Source organism: Haliaeetus albicilla, chromosome 6 (assembly GCF_947461875.1).
Source record: "Haliaeetus albicilla chromosome 6, bHalAlb1.1, whole genome shotgun sequence".
In the NCBI taxonomy this organism is placed as follows: domain Eukaryota; kingdom Metazoa; phylum Chordata; class Aves; order Accipitriformes; family Accipitridae; genus Haliaeetus; species Haliaeetus albicilla.
Window position 1 is genome coordinate 30,604,365 of NC_091488.1, and position 15,085 is coordinate 30,619,449.

General features: G+C 42.4%; 1 protein-coding gene across 4 annotated transcripts in view; it reads right to left on the reverse strand.

The window, feature by feature from the left end:
• Positions 1 to 711: 711 nt before the first annotated feature.
• The window catches only part of VGLL3 (vestigial like family member 3), a 28,294-nt gene continuing 13,920 nt past the window's right edge, over positions 712 to 15,085 (reverse strand). For all 4 annotated transcript variants that reach the window (XM_069785398.1, XM_069785397.1, XM_069785399.1 and 1 more), the window contains exons 3-4: positions 13,175 to 13,678; positions 712 to 6,551 (exon numbers count right to left, since the gene is read on the reverse strand). In XM_069785398.1, the coding sequence (XP_069641499.1) occupies positions 6,508 to 6,551; positions 13,175 to 13,678 (548 nt within the window). In that variant the 3' untranslated portion in view covers positions 712 to 6,507. The remainder of the gene's footprint in view (positions 6,552 to 13,174; positions 13,679 to 15,085) is intronic.

Genomic DNA, 15,085 nt, shown 5'->3' on the forward strand with positions numbered 1-15,085 from the left:
AAAGTTTCAAGGGTATTTTTTTCCCCTCTGTTGGAACAGTAAATGATGTATCTGTGACCAAAACACCAAACCTTCAACCCTCGAGCCAGAACATAGATATGCAAACATTTCTTAATTAAACAGTTGTAAAAATTTTTAGCAAGGGCAAAGTTACCTCCTTAGTGGAAATCACTGAACTTTGCCAAAAAAAGTCAATTTGAGATAAATAACTTTTATAGAAAGTCTGTACTTGATGACTGTCAAAACTGCCAGGAAATGATAAAATTAAAAAGGGTCTTAAACTAAGTGTCATGTTGTGATTCTACTAGGTCTGATTGTAAAATAGCCTCTAGTGTTAATGCGACTTAAAAAGATATTTAAAAAAAAAAGAAGACTTTGTAGCAGAAGCAATTGACAGTATCTGAAATGGAAAGCTAGTGCCTTCATGAGAGCCCTGCTTGAAATCCCTTTGATGCTAGGCTTTCACTCCATCCAATTTTAGTAGATAACCAGTTTAGAACACTTGTTTTATAATGTTTTCAACACAAGACAAACCCTTGGCTCATGGAAATTAATCCCATGAAAAAAAATAGGAACTCAGAATGCTGTCATTTACAAAGAGATTTATGAGTTCTTTAGTTGCATAAGAATAAAAAGAAAGCATTAGCTAACTGTTGAGAAATACAGACCAAACTGAAAATACTACATAAAAATAAAAAAAAAACAATAAAATTCACATTAAATTATTTATTCAGTAATTAAAACAGTGACACTTTTCTTTATACAAAGCCCCCACATCAGTTTTGATGAGAGGGGCAAAAAAGTTCAATGGAGTTTTGAGGGAAGCAGGGTTGGAAAACAGGTGGGGGGAGGAGAGGGACCCTGATTTGACAGACAGTTTTAAACAACAGCTACAAACAGCTAGCAGGGAAAGTGCAGCGTAGTTCTGCAGATACTTTACTAGATTACTGTAAACCTCAACTGCTATAAATATTGGTTGTCTATAGGTACTAGCTACCTGAGACCAAGCTCACTGGAATCAATGCTGATTCCAATTGATGTCCACCAACGTTGGGCCAGACCCCAGGCCACCACGCTGTGCCAGCCAACACTAGACTGCAATTTAGGCGTTCAAGGCTGGTCCCAATGATCTCAATGCCATCGAAGATTTCCAAAGACACTGAGGGGAGGAAGCAGTATTCAGGCTCCTGTACGCAAATGGCCAACATCAATGATGCACAGCTGATCCACCTTGAAGGCCTGAGCTTTTGAGCAGGTGCATGAGATAACTGTGATGTTTTAATTACCCCCATCCCTAAACTCCACTGGGAGCTAAAACCATCCCATATTTCACAGGGAACTCCAGCCCAGTTTCCACAGGTCCCACCACGGTGTCATGGAGACCACAGAGCAAGAACAGGGAGAGTCATGGGCACTGTGCAGACCAAGGGCAGCTAAAACGCAGGCTTCCAGGGACATGTCTAATTCCCCTTGGCAACCAGTTCGTCCCATAAGATGGGGCAAGTATAAACCTGCCAACAGAGCCTAATTTTAACTTGTTGAGCAGTGGCTGCCCAACCATCTACATACAATGCTGGAGAGGATCATCTCTGCTCACAGCTCAATCAGCTCAACCTTTGCAAGAAAATTGCTCCTGCCTCTCCTGTCACAGGGACTGGATTTTGACCTTGTTCAGGCAAGCGTCCCTTAGACTTTAAAGGGACAACTTCCTGCCTCACAACTGTCAGATTGTGCCCATAGGGCTAACATGTAAAAGCAGTATTTATTTTTAAATACCTTCCTGCTTTACATGACGTTTCAGTTCCAAACAACATGCATCAACTTTTTTTAAAAATCCACACATAAACAATATTTATCATCCAAATACCTTTTAAAAGCCCAAAGGCTGACATATTAAAGCCAAGAAGTCAATTTTAAAAATATATGTATTTCTAAATTGTTTATAAGAAATATATGTTGCTGGTCCATTGATATGGAGAAAAAGCTTGTACCTGAAATATCATATTCAAAAAGATATGCTTGTCTGCTGAAAGGCAATATATTGCACCTCTCTACATAACTCTGCTGGCTCCATGGTCATCTTTACAGATACAATAAATCAGGGGGTTTGAAGGGAGGGGTGGGGGGAGTTTTTGTTGTTGTTATTTTTGGCTTTTTACAAGTATGGAGAAATTCCATTCACTCCTGAGGTTACAGAGTATGCAATAAAATGCCTACATTTTCTCAGTCTCAGATGAGATTTAGTGATGTCATTCACTTCATTTCCAAAGGATGTGCATTTGAAGCATGAGGGTGGCATGGAAGGAACCAGGTATAGCTACATATGTATGTGCATACATACGTCTATAAATATATACATACACATAAAAAATTGTGGGAGGAGAGCAAGACATACAAAATAGCCTGGAAGCAGAAATGCTGGGTACAGGCAAGTTGATCCTAAGTACAAGTGGGGGGAAACATGACACTTCCCTCCCGCAACTTCTGCTCTCTCGGAAAGCTGTGATGAGAGATTCATCCTCAAAAGCATGTTTTGAGGCAGAAGTAGACAACTGAGAGAAAACTGCCATTCACTGAAGAACTTCACACTATGAAAGAAGTATCAGATAAACTGATAACTGAATTTGTGTGTCTGGTGACGAGAGGAATCAGAACAAAGTGCATTTTAATATTGCCCAGTGTAGCTTGGCCAGCCTTCCAGAAATCAAATCTGTTGGCCAGTCAGTAGCTGCACTATTCCATCATCTCATTGGGATGGAAATGCCCAGCTGAAAGAAGCTGGTATCTGCTTTTCAAAAACTGGTGGACAGCTTGAACCCTCCCAGTCTTCAAATGAAGACACAAAAATTGACAACAGATTTCTCAACATTAATAGGAATAAAATCAAATCCTGGACAACTTTAAGGAGTTTAGTATGTAGATTTTCTTGAAATAAAACAATAATTTCCCTATGTTCTCCCAGAAAGTGACAGAGTACATCATGTTTTATAAGTCCTCACAAAATGAATCATCCACTTTCTTGGGACAGCATCAGAACTCACCACACACAAAAAGAATGAAACAACTCCTTTAGTAATAGGTTAAGCCACATAACTTGTCGGTGACCTGATTTTAAGGGCCTTTTTTTCCTATCTGTGGAAACATGAGTAGTCTTAACATTTCTGTTTCTTTCTCACTGCCATCAATTCTCCGTAACTGCAACGTTGCAAGCAAGTACTCCCCTCCTCTTTCAAGAACAAAACCATCACAGCATCTGCTTCTCATAAGCACATTTGTGCGTGTGTATAAGTGTGCGTGTGAGAGGTATGGGGGGGTGTAAATCTGCTGAATTGAACTTAGAAGTTTGTCACAGGGAAGAATTTTTTCTTTCCCACCCTTCAAATTGTAGAATGTAGAAGTAGGGCTACTGCTATGCACTTGTGCTTTTGTTTTCAACTTGCTTGTTAGTACAGGGGCTGGTTAGTGACTGAGGAAAAAAAAATAATTTATTTGACTTTCAAAGTCAACTGACTGGTGCATGAATGGCTATAGACGATAGCAGGTTTTTATTGGCACTTGTATCCCCAAGCCTGCAGAGCAACAGAAGTTCCTTCAGCACACTCACAGGTTCAACAGTGGAAACTGGGCACATAACAGTAGTCCTTGAGGTGGAAGAGGCAATAGCTTCACCACATACTCATCCCCACTACCCATCAACTCAATAAATCAATCCAGAAAGGGATTCTAGTGCAAACTGTGGGCCTGTTTTTTCCTGTCCCATTCTGCTTTGACATCTATAGGGAACAGGAGGAGGTCCTTCATCATCTGACCTTGCAAAGAGGAAGGCAATGAACTGACTGCTCTTGCTAGACTTTAAATTATTTCAGGAAGTCAAACACACTACAAGTCAAAATGAAACATTGCCTTTTCTTTTGCTCCCCTCACCACCCAAACCCTCCAGCCCTGAAGTTCAAAGAGGATACATTGCCTCTTTGCCTTCCGCTTTGCCAAGTCCAGAAAAAAACAACCCAAAAAACACCCAAAACTTAGATTTATTTTTTTTTCTTCCCAGTATTTCTAATACTGTCAGAATTCCTAAGTCAGAACTTTTATTCTTTAGATATTTCCTGAACTGTACTGTCCTGATACAAAACTGAAACATGGCAGCTATTACTATGTTCCCTACCATACAGTTTTCCCATTGCATTATGAATTCATTGACAAATTGAGGAGCTAGCTCTACCAGAGCAGCAATAATATATAGAACTGTCATGAGAGTAAAATTTATTAAGAGAAAGAAATGCTGATGGACTATAAAGATGAGGAAAAAGACCCCACCACATTTAATTCAGCATCTCAACACAGAAACTACAACCCTGCTATTTTAAAGTAATATTTAAGCATAGTCCATTCCGCACTTTTACGCTGTCTCAAACTTCAAATCAGCAAGGTACACACTTAAGGGTCTTGCCAAATCATGACATAATCCTAATGCCTCCAGCGCCAGCATGTCAAGCCCTCTCACGTGGCAAAGGAGAACGCTCAACACCTCATAGGATCAAGTTCAAAAAGCCTGGAGAAAAGCAGCAGCGCAGGGAGGGAGGCCTGAACCTTGGAGTGGCATGCACATCCCAACACTCCCCCTCCCTTTTGACACGCAGATCCATGTGGTCTCCACCTGACAAATCTACATTTACAATGCTCATTGCCTTAAAATTAAACTGTTTCTTATCTCAGCCATGTGTTTTTGTCTTGGTTTCCATTTAGCTGGTTTGTCCTTCAGACAGGGATGTCTGAAAACAGTGGTAACAGAACTATAATAGGTTATAAGACCCTTAGGAAATATTACAGAGGGACCCTGGGTGCACAGAGCAGAAAGGCAACATCTCCAAGTAATAGCTAGGATCTGGCAGCCCAGGCCCCAATCCTGTGCTCAGTCCCACCTAAGCACATGTTGATACTCGCTGGAGTCACCAAGGGCTGGGCACGGAGGCTGACCCAGCTCCAGCTCATTGCAGGACTGTGGCTGTCAAGGGAAATCTTGCAGCCCTTATTCAGGATTGGATCGTGCTCACTTTGGCTTCAACTAAACTCATTATTATGCAAGTCAGACCCAAGGCCCAGGCCAGAAATGGGGTTTTCCAAACACCTTGCAGAGCACTGTGGCTAGACATGGCCATGTCGTTTCCACATTCAGATTCTTACCCAGACAGCAGCCAAGCCTGAATTTGTGCACACTGAGCATGTGCAACTTCTTACAAAATTCAAGAGCTTCAGCTGGAGTCTCATGATGCCCCCAGCAAATCTTAGGTTAGACAAACAGATTTGAAGTCAACAGGAGTCAAAAATCTCAGCGCTTTCCTTGAGGTGCTTAGCAGACGGATCAGGCCAGTTGAGAACATTTTGTTTCCACAAGTCACACATTTTTATAAAACTGACATTTCTTTCCTGAACACTGATGTTGTAAGTTGAAATGGCTTAGCTGAAAGTCCTGCCTCATGACTTAAAATAAGAGTATACTGGTATTTATGACCACTATGAGTGCCTGAAACATAACCCATAGGGGACTCTGTTCAACAGCTTCAACGGAGCATAGATGAGGCCCAGACTCAGGTCTGATTTAAATCCATGAGAGTATTTGGTCCATTTTGAAAGAATGGATGGGTTGGAAATGCAGTTCCTGTAACCCCAAGCTTTGTTTCATGCTAAAGGTGTTTGCAAGTTTCTGACAATCGGCACAGCACAAAGCCACCTTTAGAAGCAAGAAAATAAAGACACCCTTACTACAATCTAACACCAGGAAAAAATATTTGGCTGAAACATCAGGTGCAAATTATACTTGCTTAAGCTAGAACAAAAGGACAAAAACATCAAAATCTAGTAACGTGGAAACAAGGGAGGTTTAGCTTTTTAAAAAGAAAGGAAAGATAGACATTTGAGGTAACAAACAAAAAAACCAAAATGCACAAACACATCACAGACATCTAAAAATAGCATTTTATACATTTTTTTGCCAGTGCTTCTCTGAGAGCAAGTTCTTTAAACAGAACTTAACAATTTTACAATTTTTTTTAAAAAAATACATCATCCTAAAATAGCCCATCAATCCTTACCCAAACTTTCTGTATTTCTACAAAAATAGATGCACAAAGAGCTACAAAATCCTGTATTCCTGAAAGGAGGCGCACTGTAGTCAAGGGAGAGTCTTCCTCCTGACAATTGAGACTGTTCATAAAAATATCAAGCTGAACAAAACAAAACACTGTTAAAGGAGCAGAAAGGAGTTAGGTTGCCCAGCTGCAGCAGGCTCAGATGAGGAAAGCAAGGAAAGTTAGGTTTTTGGTTTTTTCCAACACTGTGGGACCCATAAACAGCCTTACAAACAAAAGGCTCAATAGCAAAACCAGAATGGTTGACTCTTCATCTTCATGTGTGTCCTTTGCCCCATGCAGAAGGAGTCAACGACAGTTATATCGCCCGCCCAGCTGCGCTGATTCCAGCTCTAGCTGGTCTTAATTTATCTGAACTTCAGAACCAAGAAGTTTCCTTGCTCTTGTCCTGATGCTGTAGACCTACATTTCAGAAAAGAAAAAAAAAAAAATTAAATTTGATACAGCTTTTTCCTCCCCCTCCCCAAGCAACTAAAGTAAGGATAAACAGGTTTTGATTTTAAAAAAAAGAAAAAAAACCCACAACTTACCACCCTAGTGGGCTTTTTAGTAACATTGCTATTGCTCCCAATTTTTTAGTTTATGTGAGATAAGCTTAAACCACACTTAAGTTTTAGACTGGCTCAAGCAGTTCAGGAATGCTGATAAAATCCTGCGTGTGCTTCCTTGTTTTGACCTCATTTGGAGCATGGCATGGCATGATAAAATCCTCCAGCAAGGTCTGCGTAGATAATCCAGTACACAGCAGAGTAATCTTTCCTGATAGGGACCAGCCACAGATCCTACCTCTTTTAGAAAAGGTCTGTGACACTTCAGGCTCTCACAGTTTCTGTAGCATTTCACCTTACAGAAGAGAGGGAAAATGTTCCTGCAGCATGTAAAAAACCCAAATAATTTCACCTACAGAGTGTCAGATTTTTAGCCAAGAATGGCTAGTGCTTCCACATGGGAGAAATTAATGCTTTTCAGCCTGCATTTGTTATGAGTTCCTCTAACATTTTCCTTTATAAAAAGTGAGGACTATCTAATAAACGTGGAGCTATGTTGTGGCTTTAGCATTATAGACTTGGAACCTGTGTTATAATCTGGGATTTCTCTGCTCCAGAGGGATTCAATCTTCGCTAGGTTTACACCCAACAGGGCGTATACCTAAAATCCAGACTACTGAGGGGGAGGTGCAGATGAAACTTCCCAAAGAAGACACATTCTTGCTCATTTATAGGGAAAGTAAAAAGGAGAGAGATGCAGGCACATATTTTCAGAGGTAGTAAGGCACTTAGGGCTCATCAATTTAAAACCTACTCCTTGATGTTTTGAGCCAAGTAAATCACATTTCATGAAAGGAAGGTTCACTTCCCACTGTAAACCATCATTGCTATATAGGCACCAATGCTCCACTCTGTGTCATACTGTATATTACCCTGCTATATAGTGTACTAAGACCAATGCAACAACTACCTGATCTGCTAAGAATTTAGGGCAAATTTCACCACTAATGGAAGCAGGCACAACTCCAGACTTCAATGATGCAACCATTGAAGGTCCATGTTTATTTGATCTTTAACCTGTGAAAATTGACAGATCCATGTACTAAGCGTGGACCTCTCATTTCCATATCTGATCAAATAGTGAAACACAAGGGAAGACCCATATGTTTTCAGAAAGCCTAACAGGCACGATGGGTTCAGTTCTGACCACTACGTCCTTGTTTTAAGAGTACAAACAGTTAAATATTGAATGATGATCAACATAATTTCAGAGTTGCGCTACAAAGCAATTAACAGTCACATAAAAGATGACAGCATATGGCTCTATCCATGTGAGGATCCCTAAGCAGTGTCCAAACACTTGTGTGTCCAGCAGTGAACAGACAGGGAAAGCAGAGCACACAGGTATAGCATACCAAAGCCTGTTCAGTGGCTTTCTGCTCCATTTCACATGCACTTGCACCTATTTCTTTAGAGTGGAAAAACTGGGATATCCCTCCATTAAAGCATGCCTAAAAACATGTTTGGAGGCTCTTTATTCAATGAAGGTGTCTCCTTGCAGCTTAAGAGTTACTTGTTTTCCTGGCAGCATCATTCGTGAGCAGAGTCATAATAAACTGCTGTTAGTTTCCTTCAAAGCTCCCTCAAAGTTAGTGAAGATAATTTTGTGTTATTTTTCCCCTGCTATTTACAATTTTTTTAACAAAGACACACAGAACGAGAAAAGAAAAAAAAAAAAAAAAAGAGGGAGTCAAACAGCAGAAACCTTTCAGAGTGTAAGGAAGTCATTTAAGTCTACCAGTGGGGCCCTAAAGGCCACCACAGGCTATGAAAGCCTATAAGAAGAGAAATGGATTATATGGCTCCTAGCAGCTTCAAAAAAAAAAAAAAATGACACACACACCTGTTTAAAAGGATGCCCATCTGATAGTAGCAACTGGTAGAAGGGGAACAACCAGCTGAACGGACACCTTCCCAGTTAGGTGTCTTTGCAACAAACAGAAATAACTGTAACACGGAGGTTTAAGGTATAGCTATTAAGTCTAAACAGCCAGAGAAAACAATCCAAAAAGCCAAAGTTGCCTTAGTTACAGAACTGAATGTGGAACACTTTCCGTGCCTTTTCCTCATTATATTCCCATCTCCTTCATGGCAAGGCTATCTGCAGCCCTAATCCAAGTGCAACCCTGCTCCTAACTGAGAGCTTTCACTTGCAGCCTGCTGCAAGAACATTTTCCTCTTAGCAAGGATGTCCTCACTTGTGTTGCCTGAGTCAGTATTGCCACACCAGCACAACTCCCCATCTCGGGATACCAACGTTATAGCCAGCTGCCACACAAGCAGAATGCAGGTTCTGGGGGAACACCTAAACAAACTTAATGAGTTGTGACAAACTTGCGGGGGGGAGTGTGAACAGAGACAATTCTACAGAAGGCAGCATGCTGACTGACCACTCAAATTTCGTATTCAACGTGACACACTGACATACAGGCATTTCCAAAAGTGGACTTTCCATAGTTAGCCAGGACTAGAGGATGTCATTAATTCACCTAAATTTAAAGCTACGCACCTCAACGCGCATAACTTCGCATGGTAAAGGATGTGCACCTCAATTTTAAGATAGACTTACAGCCCCCGAATATGCCAAAATCCTGATCTGCTTTTACGGTGCGCCGGGCCCACAGGAAGCCTCCTCCAGCACATCTGTCCGACAGCAGGCCCGGATATCCTCCTAGGCTCCGCACTAGCAGGGCAAGCTGCTCTGCCCTGCTCTCCTCCCCACGGGGCTGCCCACAGACCTGGCAGCTGCCAGCACAGCCAGAGCCGACTGGTCACCTGAAGTGCCCGGTGTGCTGGGCAGCCTCCCGCCCTGCTCCTGAGGAAAACACCGAGATGGCTGTAACCATCAGCTCCACTGCAAGACAGCAATTCCCCTTCCCACCCCCCTGGTCCTAAATGCTCATCTCCGCTCGTGCACCCTTAACGTGAACACAAGGATTCAGCTCTGACACTGTGGCATTACAGCTGCAGCAGTGCTCTCTGTACCTATGCCGTGAACCGCAGTCAGTGCGGTTAGAGGCTGACCTTGCTTTGCTTGACATCGGCAGGGCAGAGAATTGTGGCCTAAAGCACAAACATGCTGTGCTTATACCGATGTGTTTATGTCAATGCTTGATATAAAACATACTTTTATATTGAGCATTATAGCTTGGGCACTTCGGCTTTGAAAAGACACTGCATACCAGCAGCCATAAACATTACAGGTTTTAACAGATTTGATGTAGACTAGCATTTTCTTTAACCCCACTTGTACCAATAAAGAAGCTCCTAAAAGGGTTAATTTGCAGCACACAATGTGAGGATTAAGCCACATTTAATGGGAATCAGGTAGCTAAATGCCTCTTCATCCTCTAAAATGGGACCATGTAAGTTCAAACAGATGTGCAAGACAGATCAATACTTTGTTAGCTCTATGAACGGTGATACGCTGATGTCCCACGCAACCTGTTCCAAAACATAAATTCCTGAACTATACTGTGCATGCAAGGGGAACCCCCTCTTAACCTTTGAAGTGATGCAGGATCACCCATTCATGAGATGGAATCCTTGGCTTAGTATGGCAGAGATGCAACAATGTAGCTGGAAGCGGGTAAGATTACAGCCAGCCTGCCCTGATCCCAACACTATCATTCCATGTAATTCAGCATGAGGAATTTTGCAAATGTTTCTATAATCGCATGTGACAGTAGCACAAGAAATGTGACCCACAGCAAGGAGGGAGGTGGACTAATTTTTGTATCTGAAGGGCTCTGAAAAGCAATGTCTAGGTATATATCAAATGAGCTTTTTTATATAAATCATCTGAAGCTCATGGAATCTGATATATTGACAGCTCCACAGGTTGATGTCTTTTATTCTCCAGGGACATATGAGGAAAGACTTCCAGAACTGAAGTTTTCTTGCCACTATGGCCTCACCCTACTCTGGAGAAACCACTTCTATGCCTCAGAAAGCCAGTACACTCTGCCAGGCCCTTCAGTTTTTAGCCTCTCTGTTGAGATTGCTGTCTCACATTAGAGTTAAATGTAATGAAATGCTGTGTGGAGATTTATGCAGTATAATCCTCCCCTGGAGTGGACGTGGAGCAAGAAAAGTTTCACCCGTGCTGGTGCGTGCTGGATGTGACTCGGTGTGGTCCTTCAGCAGCCCCCTCCTCTCCCCAGCAGCACATCTTCCCTGGGATGACATCGTTTGACATGTACGCAAAACACTGGGGCAATTAAGCTCCTCTTTTCACCATGATCATGCCTCGAATGCCTGTCACCAAAGCATTTGTCTCAAATGTACGAGCTGCAGGCAAGGCTGAAAAGGGAGCTCAGAGCCTTCCTGCCCTTCTCCAGCAAGCCTCTACTTGGAGAGCACAGGAGAGAGGAGTGTGCAGGGTAAGAGAGCAATTAATTGTAATGTCACAGGCTACCACTACCTGCTGTGTTTTGTTGCTTGCTCCCTTGTTTCCAAAGCCTTACATGCCAAACTGGGGCTGCCTGATAAGGTTTTGCTCTTGTGTTTCAGTGCCTGGCCATTTTGAATAGTCACAAACAAGTGAGACGTTGGCCTGCTGAGATCCTCTGTTCCTGCAAACCAGTCACACATTTCCCCTCTTTCTTTTCCCCCACAGGAACTCATGGACTAAAACCCACACATCAGGCATGGGCCAGAAATTAACAGTTCAGGCCTTTTCCACTGCCTCCCACACCGAGTAGACAACTACAAGACATGCAAGCCACTGTCAAGCACTGCCAAATCAGGATCCTGACAAAATTAGCATCCAACTGTAGCCCTCCATCGGGGTTTTCACAAGGAGCAGGCAGCACCAAACAAAGGGTATATTACTCCTGTAAGGCAGTGCTAGGATCCATAGTCCTTTTTGAGGTACTGTGCTCTTACAGAAAAGAGAAAAGGCGCCTGGTTCATTAGACGTACTACTACCAACGAAGTAGCAGTAAGCAAACCAACTTGCCCAGCACTGAAACAGCTCACATTCCAGACCAGACTTATACCTAAGCCAGGTAGTGGTTTCTCCTGATTAACAATCCTTCACACAGTTCTCAACTCCCCAAAAGGTAAGTCAAATACCAGAGCTCTGGAGCTGGACTGCTGGGGCTACTGTCAGACCAGGGGCTCATCCTTTCTAAACGGTGGCAGCGACAATTTCCTCATGCTTCAGAGAAGGCAGCTCACTGCCATTATGGAATTTGTCAGAAGGGCAAAACATGAGAACCCACTCTTGTCAGATTATCATTTTATACCTAAAAGCATAAAACGTAATTCCTCTTGTATCACTGGCATGGCTGGAAATGTTATTAACAGACGTCAAATTGTCCAGTGTTAAGAATCCTATTACACTTTTCTTAATTTTTTGAGGCAGCAAGTGGCATAGTATTTAGAAGAGATTATTGGTTCCCAGTTGCTATTAAGGGAAGAGGGAGATTTGTATTAGGTTAGCTCAGTTATAATGGGGTTTTGGGTTCATAGTATTTCGTATTTAAGAAACTATATTTTTTTTCTCCACCAATTCTTTGTTCCCCTGCACACTAATCAAAGCAAGGAAGTGCTTCTCAAACATTGAATCAGTTGGCTAGAGCTATCAGGAAGAGAGATAAACAGATACTTTAAGGAAAGGGGCACAGATATGCAAACCTAGTATATTTCCTTAATATATAATACGTTTAAGAAGTACTAATCTGCAAGGATTGCTGCTGGTGAGATAAATACCAAGCAGAAAAAGGAGACCTCAATAGTGCATATGAGCTCCAGGATGGATGTACTGGAAACTGTTAGTCACCCATCACCTGATCGCAAGCAACTATGTACAGTGAGGACTGCTAGACTGCTCCTAATACCGAGATGAGAGCCTGCCAGTCAAAGCTCGCAGATGCGGATGTAGTTTATGGAGGCTGTCCTATGGCTACAGACCCTACAGTAAAACGAATCTAATTCACAGACCTCTGCCTAGACCCTACAGAAAGAAGTTTAGTTTGATGGAGAGCACAGCTCAGCCAGCATCTTTACTCTCCATGTGACGCCTGGATACTACACAGGAAGGAAATGCTGATCTGTTCCAATTTAGATGAGCAAGATGCAATCTTCACGTACTGACAAGTTATGAATTCAGTCCTCATTGGAGCTATATTTTGGTGAATGCACATATGAACTAGCTGAACAAGCCGGAAGCTTCCTCATGGAAGTTTAATTAACCATTTCCCCCAAGATTTAAACAAAAAAAATGTGTATCATGTCACAAGTCATTTGGCTTGAATGGGACCAAAGCAGACAAAGGTCTCTCAGCAAGAGGCAGCAAAAGCTGGATGTTTCACAGCTCATCTGCCCTGACAGCAATTGCAGGAGAGATTCCCACCTGGAAATATATTTGGACAAGGCTCTGAGAACAAACCCTGCGTCAGCTGCAGGGAGTCCTCTTCTTTGCTCAAATTCTTCCTGCTAAAACAAGTCACAGACACAATCGAACCACCTTACCTGTGTCAAACCCAAAACTTGGCACAATGTCCACCGTTCCATGAAAGGCTCCAGCCCATGCTGAGGTAGCGCTGGTGACAGCGGTGGGATCTGTCTTTGTCACGTCGCACTGGGGAGCAGGAATCCTGGCTGTGCGGACTGAAGGCATCAGCAGGGACCCATACCTGGGGTCACGGTGCGAGCTGGGATGGTGATGGTGCACGTGTGGATGAGGGTGATGGCGATGCATGTACACATCATGCATGTGTGCATACGAAGGGCTCACCTGAGATGCTGCTAAAGGGTAATGCCAGGATTCAGATGCAGCAGGGGGAGGAGGTGGGGCAGTCTGATGAAGGCCATGTCCTGGCCAGCTGCTGGGATCTGGTGTTGGGAAGGTGCCTGGTGCAGTAACGGGGAAATCAGGGTGTACTCCACTTAAGCACGGTGGAGGGGGAGGCTGATAAGAGCTGGTCCAAAATGAAGTTGGGAAACTGCTCCTTTGGCTTGAAATTGTTGAGCTTTCTGGTAGAGAGAAGAGAAATGAAGTATGACTGAAGCTGAACAACAAATTTAATGACAAAACAATGATTTTCTGCTCTCTGAAATTTGTAACACTGAACTCAAGCTTCCTCGGCAGTTACACAATCACAGGACAGTTGAGGTAGGAGAGGACCTCTTGAGATCATCTAGCACGACCCCCTTGCTCAAGTGGGGTCACCTGGAACAGGTTGTCCAGGACCGGGTCAAGTCAGATTTTGATTGAGATCCAAACTCTACAGCATCTCTGGGCAGCCTGTTCCAGTGTTTAGCCACCCTCAACAGTTTTAAAAAAAAAAGAAAGAAAAAAAGAAAAAAAAGTGTTTTCTTGTGTTCAGATGGAATCTCCTGTTTTCTAATTCATGCCTATTGCCTCTTGTCAGCAAGTATTGCTGAAGAGAGCCTGGCTCCCCCATCTTCATTCCCTCTCATCAGGTATTTATACATATTGACAAGATCCTCCCCAAGAGGACTTTTCTTCTTCAGGCTGAAGAGTCTCAGCTCTCTCAGGATCAGGAGAGACTAACTCTGACCAGAACAGAACACATCATTTAGGAAGGCAGCTGTTGTGGCTGTAAATGCTTCTGAGGACAGAGAACCAGGTCACACTGCAGAATAGGAGACATCTGGCTAAAGGAAGAACACAAGATCTTCTCAAACTAATTGCATGCTTTGATGGGATAAGGATCATATCTAAGGCATTCTATGTTAGTCCCTCACAGAATATATCATGTTGCCCTATACCCAGTAGGATCAGACAAGCAGAAACATCTATGTAACTGAAAAAAGTCTGTGTCAGAAATAAAAGACTCACTGCTTCTTACAGCTCGGGCTCAACTTATATTTAAATAGATTCCAATACCTCTACATTATGAAATCACATTCTAAAAATTCCTCTTCTGAATGAGCGGTTAGTGGTTTTGATGTTTAGGAAAGTATTGGCATCTCCATTCTTACAATCCTCTTGCCAGCTCATGTTTGAAAGTACTGCTTCATGCAATATGTCTCAGCTCAAACAGGGGTTTTTTTTGGTCAAAGATGGAAACATAAAAATAGAGGCCTTCACCTCTGATGAAAGAACAGTCATAAAAATAGCCTACGGAGAAATAAAGCCAGGGAAATTTAATATTTGATGAGGCGAGGAATCCTCTGTTCCTCATATAACATTTAAAAAAAATAAATTGTAAATGACCTTTTGTTTTTCTTTGTTTAATAAGCAACTGGAATGAGACTTGGGTGAAGACACCATTGAGAATGAACAGATTCTTCAAACTCTCCTGCCTCTGAACTTTGTTTACACAAAAATATTATGGAAACAAAAACTGTAAAAGTGTTTTCTGACTGTATCACTAGGACAGTCATGTATCTGTTTTAAAATATTGAAATCACGGA